General features: G+C 44.9%; 1 protein-coding gene across 1 annotated transcript in view; it reads left to right on the forward strand.

Annotated features, from left to right (window-relative positions):
• LOC106600699 (transient receptor potential cation channel subfamily M member 4) overlaps positions 1–12,773 on the forward strand; it is an 86,815-nt gene that overhangs the window by 28,108 nt on the left and 45,934 nt on the right. The window contains exons 5-9 of the mRNA XM_014192261.2: positions 194–363; positions 767–944; positions 1,792–1,856; positions 2,077–2,316; positions 2,933–3,035. Of these exons, the coding sequence (XP_014047736.2) occupies positions 194–363; positions 767–944; positions 1,792–1,856; positions 2,077–2,316; positions 2,933–3,035 (756 nt within the window). The remainder of the gene's footprint in view (positions 1–193; positions 364–766; positions 945–1,791; positions 1,857–2,076; positions 2,317–2,932; positions 3,036–12,773) is intronic.

The raw sequence follows: 12,773 nt of genomic DNA on the forward strand, positions 1-12,773 counted from the left end.
CATGCTCTACCAACTGAGCTACAGGGAAGTTCTAATCACCAACACAACACTTAACACACAAAAACCTGCTACGTCCTGACCAAAACTAATACAATTGCTCCCTCTGCTGGTCAGGACAGTGACAGTGTCATAAACATTTCTCGCTCCCCACATTTCTCCCTCCTCTTATCTTTCTCCCTCCCCTATCTCCCAGGGGCGTGGATAGTGACGGGGGGGCTGAGGGAGGGGGTAGGACGTTGTGTTGGGGAAGCAGTGAGGGATCATGCAGCGGCGGCCTCCTCCCTGTCCCAGAAGAAAGTCATCGCTGTGGGTGTGGCCCCCTGGGGCCTCGTGCACAACAGAGAGCGGCTCGTCAACTCTGAGGTACACACACACATATGTGCACACACAAACACACATGCACACACACACACAAATGCACACACACATGGCGTGACCACACACGCACACATACACATACACACACACACTGTTCAATGTATACAGAATTAAACATGCACGGACACATACACTCATACAGTAGCTCCCCTCTGCTTCTCACCCTTTCTCACTCAGCATAGCAAAACCACAGGAAATCAATCATTAACAAGTATTACACAAGGGAAGGTATTCACAATGCTCTCTCTCTCTCTCTCTACCCTCCGTTTACTTACCCAATCTCACTCCCCCTCTGCCTATATCCTTCTCTCCTCCTCTGATCCCCTTCTCTACCTCTGCTCTCTCTTCCTCTCTATCACTCTCTACCCTCCTCCTCTTCCTCTCTCAGGGTAGTTTTCCAGCACGGTATTATGTCCAGAACACGTCCCATGACTCGTGCTGCCTGGATAGTAACTACCAGGCCTTCCTGTTGGTGGATGATGGGAGTGTAAGCCGGCGGGGAGGGGAAACGGCCTTCCGGGCCAAGATGGAGGACTACATCTCCCACCAGCGCACCGGCATCTGGGGTGAGACTCAGTAGTTACATACGCGCATGCACGCACACATGCGCAAAGATACACTTGTAAGACTAGCCCCCAGGTGTACAGGTGGCGTGCAGTATGTTTAAGCCACCCATTTAATGAGTTCTACTGTATGTTCAGATCAACAATATTACTTTTCTTATCAGCAGTCATGTTTCCAGTACCTACATTTCAGCATGCAAGTGTTAAGCTAAGGCTGGAGTCTAAGCCGTAATGAGCATTAAGGGGACCACTGAACGGTGACTCCGAAATGCGACTAGATGTAATTCAATCAGTAGAACCACAGCCATGTTGATAGCTAGATGCGATAAAGCTCATATCCTATTGCCACATATTTACAAAACCTGATTTCATTCTCATAACGTTCGAGTACGAGTTTTCACATGTACCAATGTCCTTTGCGATACGATATAGCCTTTAATACTCTGTGATGCTCGTGTAACTCTTTTGTATTGCTTATATTCGGTGGGTGATTTATATATTTCAGGAAGAAAGACTAACAAGTTCATCCAAAGTTGAACTCATCTGGCGAACAACCCATGGGAGTTTATTTTGTTTCTGTTGACATCATGACCATACAAGGCAATCTCCTCCTCTCTTTTGTGTAGCGCCCCCCCCTTTTTTTTTAGGAAATACATTTAACTCACTGTTCCAAACCCACGATGCTTGTGGAAAAATAGAATTTCTTATAAATATTCTTATGAGTAGTAAATCATGAAACATTTATGGACATTCACTATGACATCTGATCAATGACTCATGACTAAAAACTTGATTTTATGGACTTCTCCCATTTGTCCTACACCTCTTCCCTGTACCTGTTGTTTTCCAGGTAGTGGCAGTATAGATGTCCCTGTATTGTGTATGCTCATCTCAGGGGACGCTGCCATGCTGGAGGTAAGCTATGGCAACACCACTATCATCACTATGGCTTACTTTACTTTTCATGACATCACTAGGCCTATAGTACATTACTGTGCATGACCAGAACATTCCCGTTATCCCCTCTTTCTCTCTCTCCTTCCCTTTTGAATTTCCCTTTCCCTCTTATCTCTCCTTCTTTCACTTTCTCTCACTCTCTTTTCTGCTTTTCGCCCATCCTCCCTCTCTCCCTCAGAGGGTGGATCTCTCTCTGAAGAAGGCTACTCCCTGGCTGGTGTTGGATGGTTCTGGTCCAGCGGCGGACCTTATCTGTGAGCTGCTGGATGCACTGTCTGCCGGGCCCATGAGCCCCCCCTCTCCCCCGCCAGAGGGTGAGGGGAGCGAGAAGCCCAGTGCGGAGCTGCGCGACAGAGCCCGTGAGAGGGTCCGGAGATACTTCCCTGCCAAGGCAGACCTGGAGAAGCTTGTGGACAGGGTGAGTGAGTGTGTGTGTGTTTTATTTTATTTGTCACGTGCACAGTTTACAGCAGGTATAAAAGGTACAGTGAAATGCTCGTTCTCTGGCTCCCACGACATTGCAGTACAATAATCAATAATAAGAAGTAAAAAAAAACAACAAGTAATAGAAGAGATAGTATGCATAGTAATGTGTGTGTTTGTGTGTGTCTGTATTTAAGCAAAAAGGCCTGGGGGGGTGTGGTATATGACCAAAATACCTCTTCTAAGGGCTGTTCTTATGCACGACCCAACACAGAGTTCTAGGACACAGCCCTTAGCTGTGGTATATTGGCCATATATCACAAACCCCCGAGGTGCCTTATTGCTATTATAAACTGGTTACTAACATTATTAGAGGAGTACAAATACATGTTTTGTCATATCCATGGTATACGGTCTGATATAGCACGGCTTTCAGCCAATCAGCATTCTGGGCTCAAACCACCCAGTTTATAAAAGTGTGTATAAGCAAGCTTCCACACGCCTGTCTATGGGTGTTGGTGTGTGAAAGAGAAAGTGAGTTTGAGTGAGTAAGTGGTTAAGTGACTGTCATACTGCTCATCTCTTTCTTTTTCTCTCTCTCTCCCCCCAAGGCTCTGAGTATCTATAAAAACAGAAATCTGATCACAGTGTTCCACGGGGAGCAGGAGAGTCCTGATGATTTTGACACAGTGCTACTGAAGGCTCTCGTCAGAGGTAGGGGTGCATGTGTGTGTGTGTGTGTGTGTGTGTGTGTGTGTGTGTGTGTGTGTGTGTGTGTGTGTGTGTGTGTGTGTGTGTGTGTGTGTGTGTGTGTGTGTATGGAGTGTGTGCATTTGCTATCTGTTGAGAGATATGTTGAACATGATCCTGGTCAAACTAATGTGATGGTTAATTTCTTTACTATCAAATGAGGAGAGAAACTTATCATGCAAGTCATAGTTATACTTAAACTAAATCTATATTCATTTATTAATCAGGGAGCAGGTCAATACAACACACACATACAAAGTGAATCAATTGAATGCTCTGTGATAATGATGGGTGGTCGATGAATCACCCTCAGATATTTTGTTGAGAGCCCAGAGACAAAGAATACAACACCTTTTTTTATAGCAAAGTAAGTACATCCTCCTGAATGTTCATGACAAACAACAGATATATGGAATGGGTCACAAGGTTAAGATTTGTATGAAAGATACTAATAATTCACATCAGACACTATCTGCTGTAAACACTGTTCTCATTGTGTAGAAACCAGGGTCTGGCCCCAAGCTATGTCTCCCTGGTACCTTCCAGTCAAACCTAGAGCAAACTCCCTCCCATGAATGGAATGTGGCCTAAGGCATCGTACATCTACTGTCAGCATTAAGCCCCCAGATGCCCATTCTCAGTAGAACACACACAGATGAGAGTGTTCTAAGAACCCCCTATTCTGTTGCATAAAACAACCATTTGATGCAATAACAGTATTTATAACATAAGCTTGTAATTTCTCACACATTCCCCCATTTTGAGAATCCTCTCAACTTAAAAGAAAATTACAAGATTTAAAAACATGAATTCACATGTAGAAAATGCATACATTCTTCATAAAACAAGAAGCATAAAAGCAATAACTCATTGCAGGGGTTCCTGCACGTGACCGGCTGCTATAACACGGGCTCAGCCTCCTCCCAAGAAACTTAGTACTGTCTCCCATTTCAACCTCCAACACATTCTAAACATTCTACCAATTTGTCTCGGGAGGTCATGATACACAGTCACCTGCACGAACCCATTAAAACAAACAAAGGATGAATACAGTTTATATGATTTAAGGCTATATCTTCATAGACAGTGAAAACACTTACAATAAATCAAACATAGTATTTTAAAATCACCAACAAATAACAAGTGTGTTGTGTGTGTGGGGGTATTTGCAAACCTTAAGGTAAAAACAAACATAAATTGCCAGGCCTTATTTAATCGGGTAGTTTATGGCCTCACTCACTGCTCCCCCAATACCATAGCCTCGGGAAACATATACTAATATCGTAATCAGCAACCCGAAGGTTTATGATAATGATAAGTCCATTGTACACCCTCTAAATCATTCACTGTTTGTTTTAATGTACCCCAAGGTTTATGTGCTCTTAATTTAGCATACGTCACCCTTAGACACTGCAACATGTATCTCGCCACCGGGTCTAACAATTCCCTCCCATATTATATTATATGACCGTCCTCTCTTTTCCATAACCATGTAAAATTATCCTGGTATCATTACTAAATGTAATACTTTTCTTCTGTCGCAAATGTAGTCAATTTCTATGCGTAAGGAATTAGTGATATTTGATCCCAGGCATCTATTAAAAAGTTGTTTGTGATGTGGTCTCCTACGTCTCCCTTAACATACTGTTGTGGACTTCCATCAGTCCTGGAAGAAAGAATCCTACATAAGACACATCAGATCTTCCCTTAAGTGGAATTGGCACCTTAAACAAACCCATAACCCCTTTCCGGTAATCTAATTAGAAACAAATATAAACCTGGTGGTTAACAAATCTAGAACCTTAAAAAAGTTGGTGCTGTCTCATCAGCGTAATAGTCAAAACTAAATTTCACCCACTCTTAGCAATGATGTGGGCGTGCTCCAAGGGTCAGTACTGGGGGCCCCCTGTTCAGCCTGTACCTGATGATCTGCCTTCTGTCTGTACTGGGTCTGAAGTTCAAATGTATGCAGATGATACACTGATATATGTGCATGCAAACAACAAGCTGCACAATAACTCACTACTGTCATGGTCCAGGTTACAAAGTGGCTCAGTGACTAATGTCTGCATCTCAATGTGAAAAAAACAGTCTGCATGTTCTTCACAAAGAGGTCAACTGATGCCACTGAGCCAGATGTCAATGTGTCAGGGGAGAAGCTCCAGGTGGTATCTGATTTTAAGTACCTTGGCATCATACTTGATTATGTATGTCCTACCCCTACACACACACACACACACACACACACACACACACACACACACACACACACACACACACACACACACACACACACACACACACACACACACACACACACACACACACACACACACACACACACACACACACACACACACACACACACACACAAAACTTGAACCTTTCGACCACAAACAGGCTCCAAACAGAACAGGAGCTCTATCACTGGTGTGCAGAATATTCAGTTGAAGTCAGAAGTTTACATACACTTAGGTTGGAGTCATTAAAACTCGTTTTTCAACCACTCCACAAATTTCTTGTTAACATTTACATTTACGTAATTTAGCAGACGCTCTTATCCAGAGCGACTTACAAATTGGTGCATTCACCTTATGATATCCAGTGGAACAACCACTTTACAATAGTACATCTATATCTTTTTTGGGGGGAGGGCAGGGGGGGAGGGTTAGAAGGATTACTTAATCCTATCCCAGGTATTCCTTAAAGAGGTGGGGTTTCAGGTGTCTCCGGAAGGTGGTGATTGACTCCGCTGTCCTGGCGTCATGAGGGAGCTTGTTCCACCATTGGGGTGCCAGAGCAGCGAACAGTTTTGACTGGGCTGAGCGGGAACTGTGCTTCCGCAGAGGTAGGGAGGCGAGCAGGCCAGAGGTGGATGAACGCAGTGCCCTTCTTTGGGTGTAGGGACTGATCAGAGCCTGAAGGTACGGAGGTGCCGTTCCCCTCACAGCTCCGTAGGCAAGCACCATGGTCTTGTAGCAGATGCGAGCTTCAACTGGAAGCCAGTGGAGTGTGCGGAGGAGCGGGGTGACGTGAGAGAACTTTGGAAGGTTGAACACCAGACGGGCTGCGGCATTCTGGATGAGTTGTAGGGGTTTAATGGCACAGGCAGGGAGCCCCGTCAACAGCGAGTTGCAGTAATCCAGACGGGAGATGACAAGTGCCTGGATTAGGACCTGCGCCGCTTCCTGTGTGAGGCAGGGTCGTACTCTGCGAATGTTGTAGAGCATGAACCTACAGGATCGGGTCACCGCCTTGATGTTAGCGGAGAACGACAGGGTGTTGTCCAGGGTCACGCCAAGGCTCTTAGTAGTCTGGGAGGAGGACACAATGGAGTTGTCAACCGTGATGGTGAGATCATGGAACGGGCATTCCTTCCCCGGGAGGAAGAGCAGCTCCGTCTTGCCGAGGTTCAGCTTGAGGTGGTGATCCGTCATCCCCACTGATATGTCTGCCAGACATGCAGAGATGCGATTCGCCACCTGGTTATCAGAAGGGGGAAAGGAAAAGATTAATTGTGTGTCGTCTGCATTGCAATGATAGGAGAGACCATGTGAGGATATGACAGAGCCAAGTGACTTGTTGTATAGCGAGAATAGGAGAGGGCCTAGAACAGAGCCCTGGGGGACACCAGTGGTGAGAGCACGTGGTGCGGAGACGGATTCTCACCACGCCACCTGGTAGGAGCGACCTGTCAGGTAGGACGCAATCCAAGAGTGAGCCGTGCCGGAGATGCCCAACTCGGAGAGGGTGGAGAGGAGGATCTGATGGTTAACAGTATCAAAGGCAGCAGATAGGTCTAGAAGGATGAGAGCAGAGGAGAGAGAGTTAGCTTTAGCAGTGCGGAGAGCCTCCGTGACACAGAGAAGAGCAGTCTCAGTTGAATGACCAGTCTGATTTGGATCAAGAAGGTAATTTGGATCAAGAAGGTAATTCTGAGAGAGATAGCAAGAGAGCTGGCCAAGGACAGCACGCTCAAGAGTTTTGGAGAGAAAAGAAAGAAGGGATACTGCTCTGTAGTTGTTGACATCGGAGGGATCGAGTGTAGGTTTTTTGAGAAGGGGTGCAACTCTCGCTCTCTTGAAGACGGAAGGGACGTAGCCAGCGGTCAAGGATGAGTTGATGAGCGAGGTGAGGTAAGGGAGAAGGTCTCCGGAAATGGTCTGGATAAGAGAGGAGGGGATAGGGTCAAGCGGGCAGGTTGTTGGGCGGCCGGCCGTCACAAGTCGCAAGATTTCATCTGGAGAGAGAGGGGAGAAAGAGGTCAAAGCATAGGGTAGGGCAATGTGAGCAGGACCAGCGGTGTCGTTTGACTTAACAAACGAGGATTGGATGTCGTCAACCTTCTTTTCAAAATGGTTGACAAAGTCATCCGCAGAGAGGGAGGAGGGGGCGGGGGGGGGAGGAGGATTCAGGAGGGAAGAGAAGGTGGCAAAGAGCTTCCTAGGGTTAGAGGCAGATGCTTGGAATTTAGAGTGGTAGAAAGTGGCTTTAGCAGCAGAAACAGAGGAAGATAATATGGAGAGGAGGGAGTGAAAAGATGCCAGGTCCGCAGGAGGCTAGTTTTCCTCCATTTCCGCTCGGCTGCCCGGAGCCCTGTTCTGTGAGCTCGCAATGAGTCGTCAAGCCACGGAGCAGGAGGGGAGGACCGAGCCGGCCGGGAGGATAGGGGACATAGAGAGTCAAAGGATGCAGAAAGGGAGGAGAGGAGGGTTGAGGAGGCAGAATCAGGAGATTTGTTGGAGAAGGATTGAGCAGAGGGAAGAGATGATAGGATGGAAGAGGAGAGAGTAGCAGGAGAGAGAGAGCGAAGGTTGCGACGGCACAGTACCATCTGAGTAGGGGCAGAGTGAGTAGTGTTGGAGGAGAGCGAGAGGGAAAAGGATACAAGGTAGTGGTCGGAGACTTGGAGGGGAGTTGCAGTGAGATTAGTAGAAGAACAGCATCTAGTAAAGATGAGGTCAAGCGTATTGCCTGCCTTGTGAGTAGGGGGGGACGGTGAGAGGGTGAGGTCAAAAGAGGAGAGGAGTGGAAATAAGAAGGCATAGAGAAATGAGTCAAAGGTAGACGTAGGGAGGTTAATGTCACCCAGAATTGTGAGGGGTGAGCCATCCTCAGGAAAGGAACTTATCAAGGCGTCAACTCATTGATGAACTCTCCAAGGGAACCTGGAGGGCGATAAATGATAAGGATGTTAAGCTTGAATGGGCTAGTGACTGTGACAGCATGGAATTCAAAGGAGGAGATAGACAGATGGGTCAGGGGAGAAAGGGAGAATGTCCACTTGGGAGAGATGAGGATTCCAGTGCCGCCACCCCGCTGACCAGATGCTCTCGGGGTATGCGAGAACACGTGGTCAGATGAGGAGAGAGCAGTAGGAGTAGCAGTGTTTTCTGTGGTAATGCATGTTTCCGTCAGCGCCAAGAAGTCGAGGGACTGGAGGGTAGCATAGGCTGAGATGAACTCTGCCTTGTTGGCCGCAGACCAGCAGTTCCAGAGGCTGCCGGAGACCTGGAATTCCACGTGTGTCGTGCGCGCTGGGACCACCAGGTTAGAGTGACAGCGGCCATGCGGTGTGAAGCGTTTGTGTGGCCTGTGCAGAGAGGAGAGAACAGGGATAGACAGACACATAGTTGACAGGCTACAGGAGAGGCTACGCTAATGCAAAGGAGATTGGAAAGAAAATTAACTAAACAACTGGGGAAGCGAGAGAGCAGGGCCTCCCTCACTAACCATTCGCTGAAACACTCAAATATAACTTTTCCAACTTCCACTTTAGAAATTATAATTGATGTAAACTACAGTGATTCAATGTTTCCAGAGATAGGCTCAGACTTAGTTTATTCAGCTAGGTATCTTGGTACAGTATTCTTCCGTGAAACCCACCCAGTGCACCGTGTCCTATGATGCCGTAGCTTACTAGCATGCTAGCATCCAATAACACACAGTTAGCACCAATACTTGGTTACAACAAACTAACAATGGATCATTCGTGTCCGTGTCTAGTTCCTTTCATAACGCAGAAGTAATTAAACGTTGGCTAGCTAACACAAAGTCAGTCCTGCTAGCTACAGTCCTGCTAGTTAACAAACTATAGTTTTGGCAAGTCGGCTAGGACATCTACTTTGTGTATGACACAAGTCATTTTTTCAACAATTGTTTACAGACAGATTATTTCACTTATAATTCACTGTATCACAATTCCAGTGGGTCAGAAGTTTACATACACTAAGTGTCACGAATCCCACCGAAGGTGGCTCCCCTGCCTGCTCGGGCGGCGCTCGGCGGTCGTCGTCACCGACCTACTAGCCGCCGCTGATCCTTTTTTCCTTTTCGTTTGGTTTGTCTTATTGTTTGCACCTGTTCCTCATTTGTCTTTTGATTTTGGTTATTTAAGCCTGGTTAGCCCGCCCAGTGTTGTGCGGGATTATCTTAGCGTCAGGTTGTGTTTTTGTCATTGGATGTGCTGGCGATTTACGACTGTGATATTGTATGCTGGCTGTGCACCTGTTTTGGGCACTTGGCATTTTTTCCACGCCGTTTGTGTTGGCGTTGTTCGTGTTGTGTTTTTTGATTTAAATAAACACAAAGTTCCGTACCTCTGCTCTCTGCGCCTGACTCCTACCACCACTCCTAGCAATCGTCTGACACTAAGTTGACTGTGCATTTCAACAGCTTGGAAAATTCCAGAAAATTATGTCATGGCCTTAGAAGCTTCTGATAGGCTAATTGACATAATTTGAGTCAATTGGAGGTGTACCTGTGGATGTATTTCAAGGCCTACCTTCAAACTCAGTGCCTCTTTGCTTGACATCATGAGAAAATCAAAAGAAATCAGCCAAGACTTCAGAATAAATTGTAGACCTCCACAAGTCTGGTTCATCCTTGGGAACAATTTCCAAACGGCTGAAGGTACCACGTTCATCTGTACAAACAATAGCACGCAAGTATAGACACCATGGGACAACACAGCCTTTATACTGCTCAGGAAGGAGACGCGTTCTGTCTCCTAGAGATGAACGTACTTTGGTGCGAGAAGTGCAAATCAATCCCAGAACAACAGCAAAGGACCTTGTGAAGATGCTGGAGGAAACAGGTACAAAAGTATCTATAGCCACAATAAAACAAGTCCTATATTGACATAACCTGAAAGGCCTCTCAGCAAGGAAGAAGTCACTGCTCCAAAACCGCCATGAAAAAGCCAGACTACGGTTTGCAACTGCACATGGGGACAAAGATCGTTCTTTTTGGAGAAATGTCCTCTGGTCTGATCAAACAAAAATATAACTGTTTGGCCATAATGACCATCGTTATGTTTGGAGGAAAAAGGGGGAGGCTTGCAAGCCGAAGAACACCATCCCAACCGTGAAGCATGGGGGTGGCAGCATCATGTTGTGGGAGTGCTTTGCTGCAGGAGGGACGGGTCCACTTCACAAAATAGATGGCATCATGAGGTAGGAAAGTTATGTGGATATATTGAAGCAACATCTCAAGACATCAGTCAGGAAGTTAAAGCTTGGTCGCGAATGGGTACTAATTGAGTGTGTGTAAACTTCTGACCTACTGGGAATGTGATGAAAGAAATAAAAGCTGAAATAAATCATTCTCTCTACTATTATTCTGACATTTCACATTCTTAAAATAAAGTGGTGATCCTAACTGACATTAGACAGGGAATCTTTACTTGGATTAAATGTCAGGAATTGTGAAAAACAGAATTGAAATGTATTTGGCTAAGGCGTATGTAAACTTCCGACTTCAACTGTAACACTTTGCTTTGTCTCCAGTTAAGCTAAGAGGAATCAGTTAGTTTCTGTCAGCTCTTGGCTGAGTGCCCAGACATCACGGGGTCATGCTACACACACAGAACAGTTAGAACAGGCTTCTTATTAATGCGCACACACTTTTCTTTCTTAAATTGGTTAGTTTCTTTAACAATCTCAAGCTCAATGCCTAGGCTTAAAGAAGGATATTTTAGTACACAAGCATTAGTAAGGTTTAACAGAAAATGCACTCACATTGTGCTCAGTGCTCATTGATTGTCTGTGTTGTTATTGTAATTTTTTTTAATAACCTGCCCAGGGACTACGGTTCAAAATTAGCCAGCTAGCTAAAACCGGGACTTTTTGAGACTTTGATTAATGTACACTGTCCCTGTAAAAATAACTCAAACTCAATCCACTTTAATGACCTGACACTGTTGCACGTAATGGAAACATAATTTAATGTTAGAATACATTAACTTCCTGCTCATATTCACTGGTGTTACCTAAACTGTAAAGCCCAGCAACAGTAATCAGAAATTATCAAAGAATGTTTCCGATTCAACTATTCAGACCTCTACTGCAAATGTCCTACTGCATCCCTTACAGCCCGACATAGCCCAGCAAGCATGACTCGCTTTCACTAGCGGAATTAAACATGGCATTAGTAGTCTATCCAAAAACCACTAATAACCATTTAGGCCACAAAAACGTATTACCTCAAAATTTATGTTGAATAAATTAGCCTTCCAATTTGAACTAAGTACGCTGTTAAAATGTTCAGTTTAACATCTTAAAACAAACACTGGTGGCAGTATCTGTCTAGGCAAAACATACCAATAGTTGAGTTACAATCAGAAACCCAGATTTTAGTCAATACCATAGACCCAATGCTATTGAAATGACAAAGAAATACCGCAAATAACCCAATTACAATGGTCTGTAGTCGTAACATCAGGCACATAACAACAACACAATTCCCAGAAAATAGCCTTAATTGAAGGTCCAAGCATTTCTCCGCAGAGATTCTCACATGCGCAAAAGGAATAGATTAGCAGTCAACGAGTTAAATTGGCATTCATTGATTCGGAAACAGATCTTGCGCCTTTACCTGAAAGAGAATTATGTTTTCTCATGCAACATATTTCAATTTGGGCTCCAGAGTGGCACAGCGGTCTAAGGCACTGCATCTCAGTGCAAGAGGCGTTACTACAGTCCCTGGTTCAAATCTAGGCTGAATCACATCCGGCCGTGATTGGGAGTCCCACAGGGCGGCACACAATTTGCCCGGTGTCGTCCGGGTTTGACTGGGGTAGGCCGTCATTGTAAATAAGAATTTGTTCTTAACTGACTTGCCTAGTTAAATAAAGGTATAAAAAATTACTTTACTACATCGCATTAACTCCGCAATGATAAGTAGTTTGATGGAGATCCTAATTTGGCATTGCACGACGTTACATATTACGTTGAGATTCCACCTTAATTCGCTCTAACTTTATTGAAAAGGATTTATTCAATAAATATAGCAACTCTTCTCATACTGGAAAGAAAAAAAATATTTTTCAAGCCATAATGGCAGTTTTATTTCAAATGTAGTACCCGGATGGAGAAAATCCAGTAAGCGTTTTATAGTTACCTTGTTAGGGTAAGTTAAGCAAAAGTGGACACATTCCAATCAGTTTCTGAGACAATTGCCCAGACTTTGTAGACAGTTTAATAATGAGTACCGTAAATTCCGGACTATAAGCCGCAACTTTTTTCCCACGCTTTGAACCCCACGGCTTAAACAATGACGCGGCTAATATATGGATTTTTCCCGCTTTCAATTTTTTTTTCCCAAAAAAACAAATTCTGTGACGTGCTCAGTTTTTTGGCGGCATGAAGCTTTCTTTAGACCAATGAAATTGCCGAACGGGTTAACGTCAAACAACTTTTTTGT

This window comes from Salmo salar, chromosome ssa03, assembly GCF_905237065.1.
Source record: "Salmo salar chromosome ssa03, Ssal_v3.1, whole genome shotgun sequence".
Classification (NCBI taxonomy): Eukaryota; Metazoa; Chordata; class Actinopteri; order Salmoniformes; family Salmonidae; genus Salmo; species Salmo salar.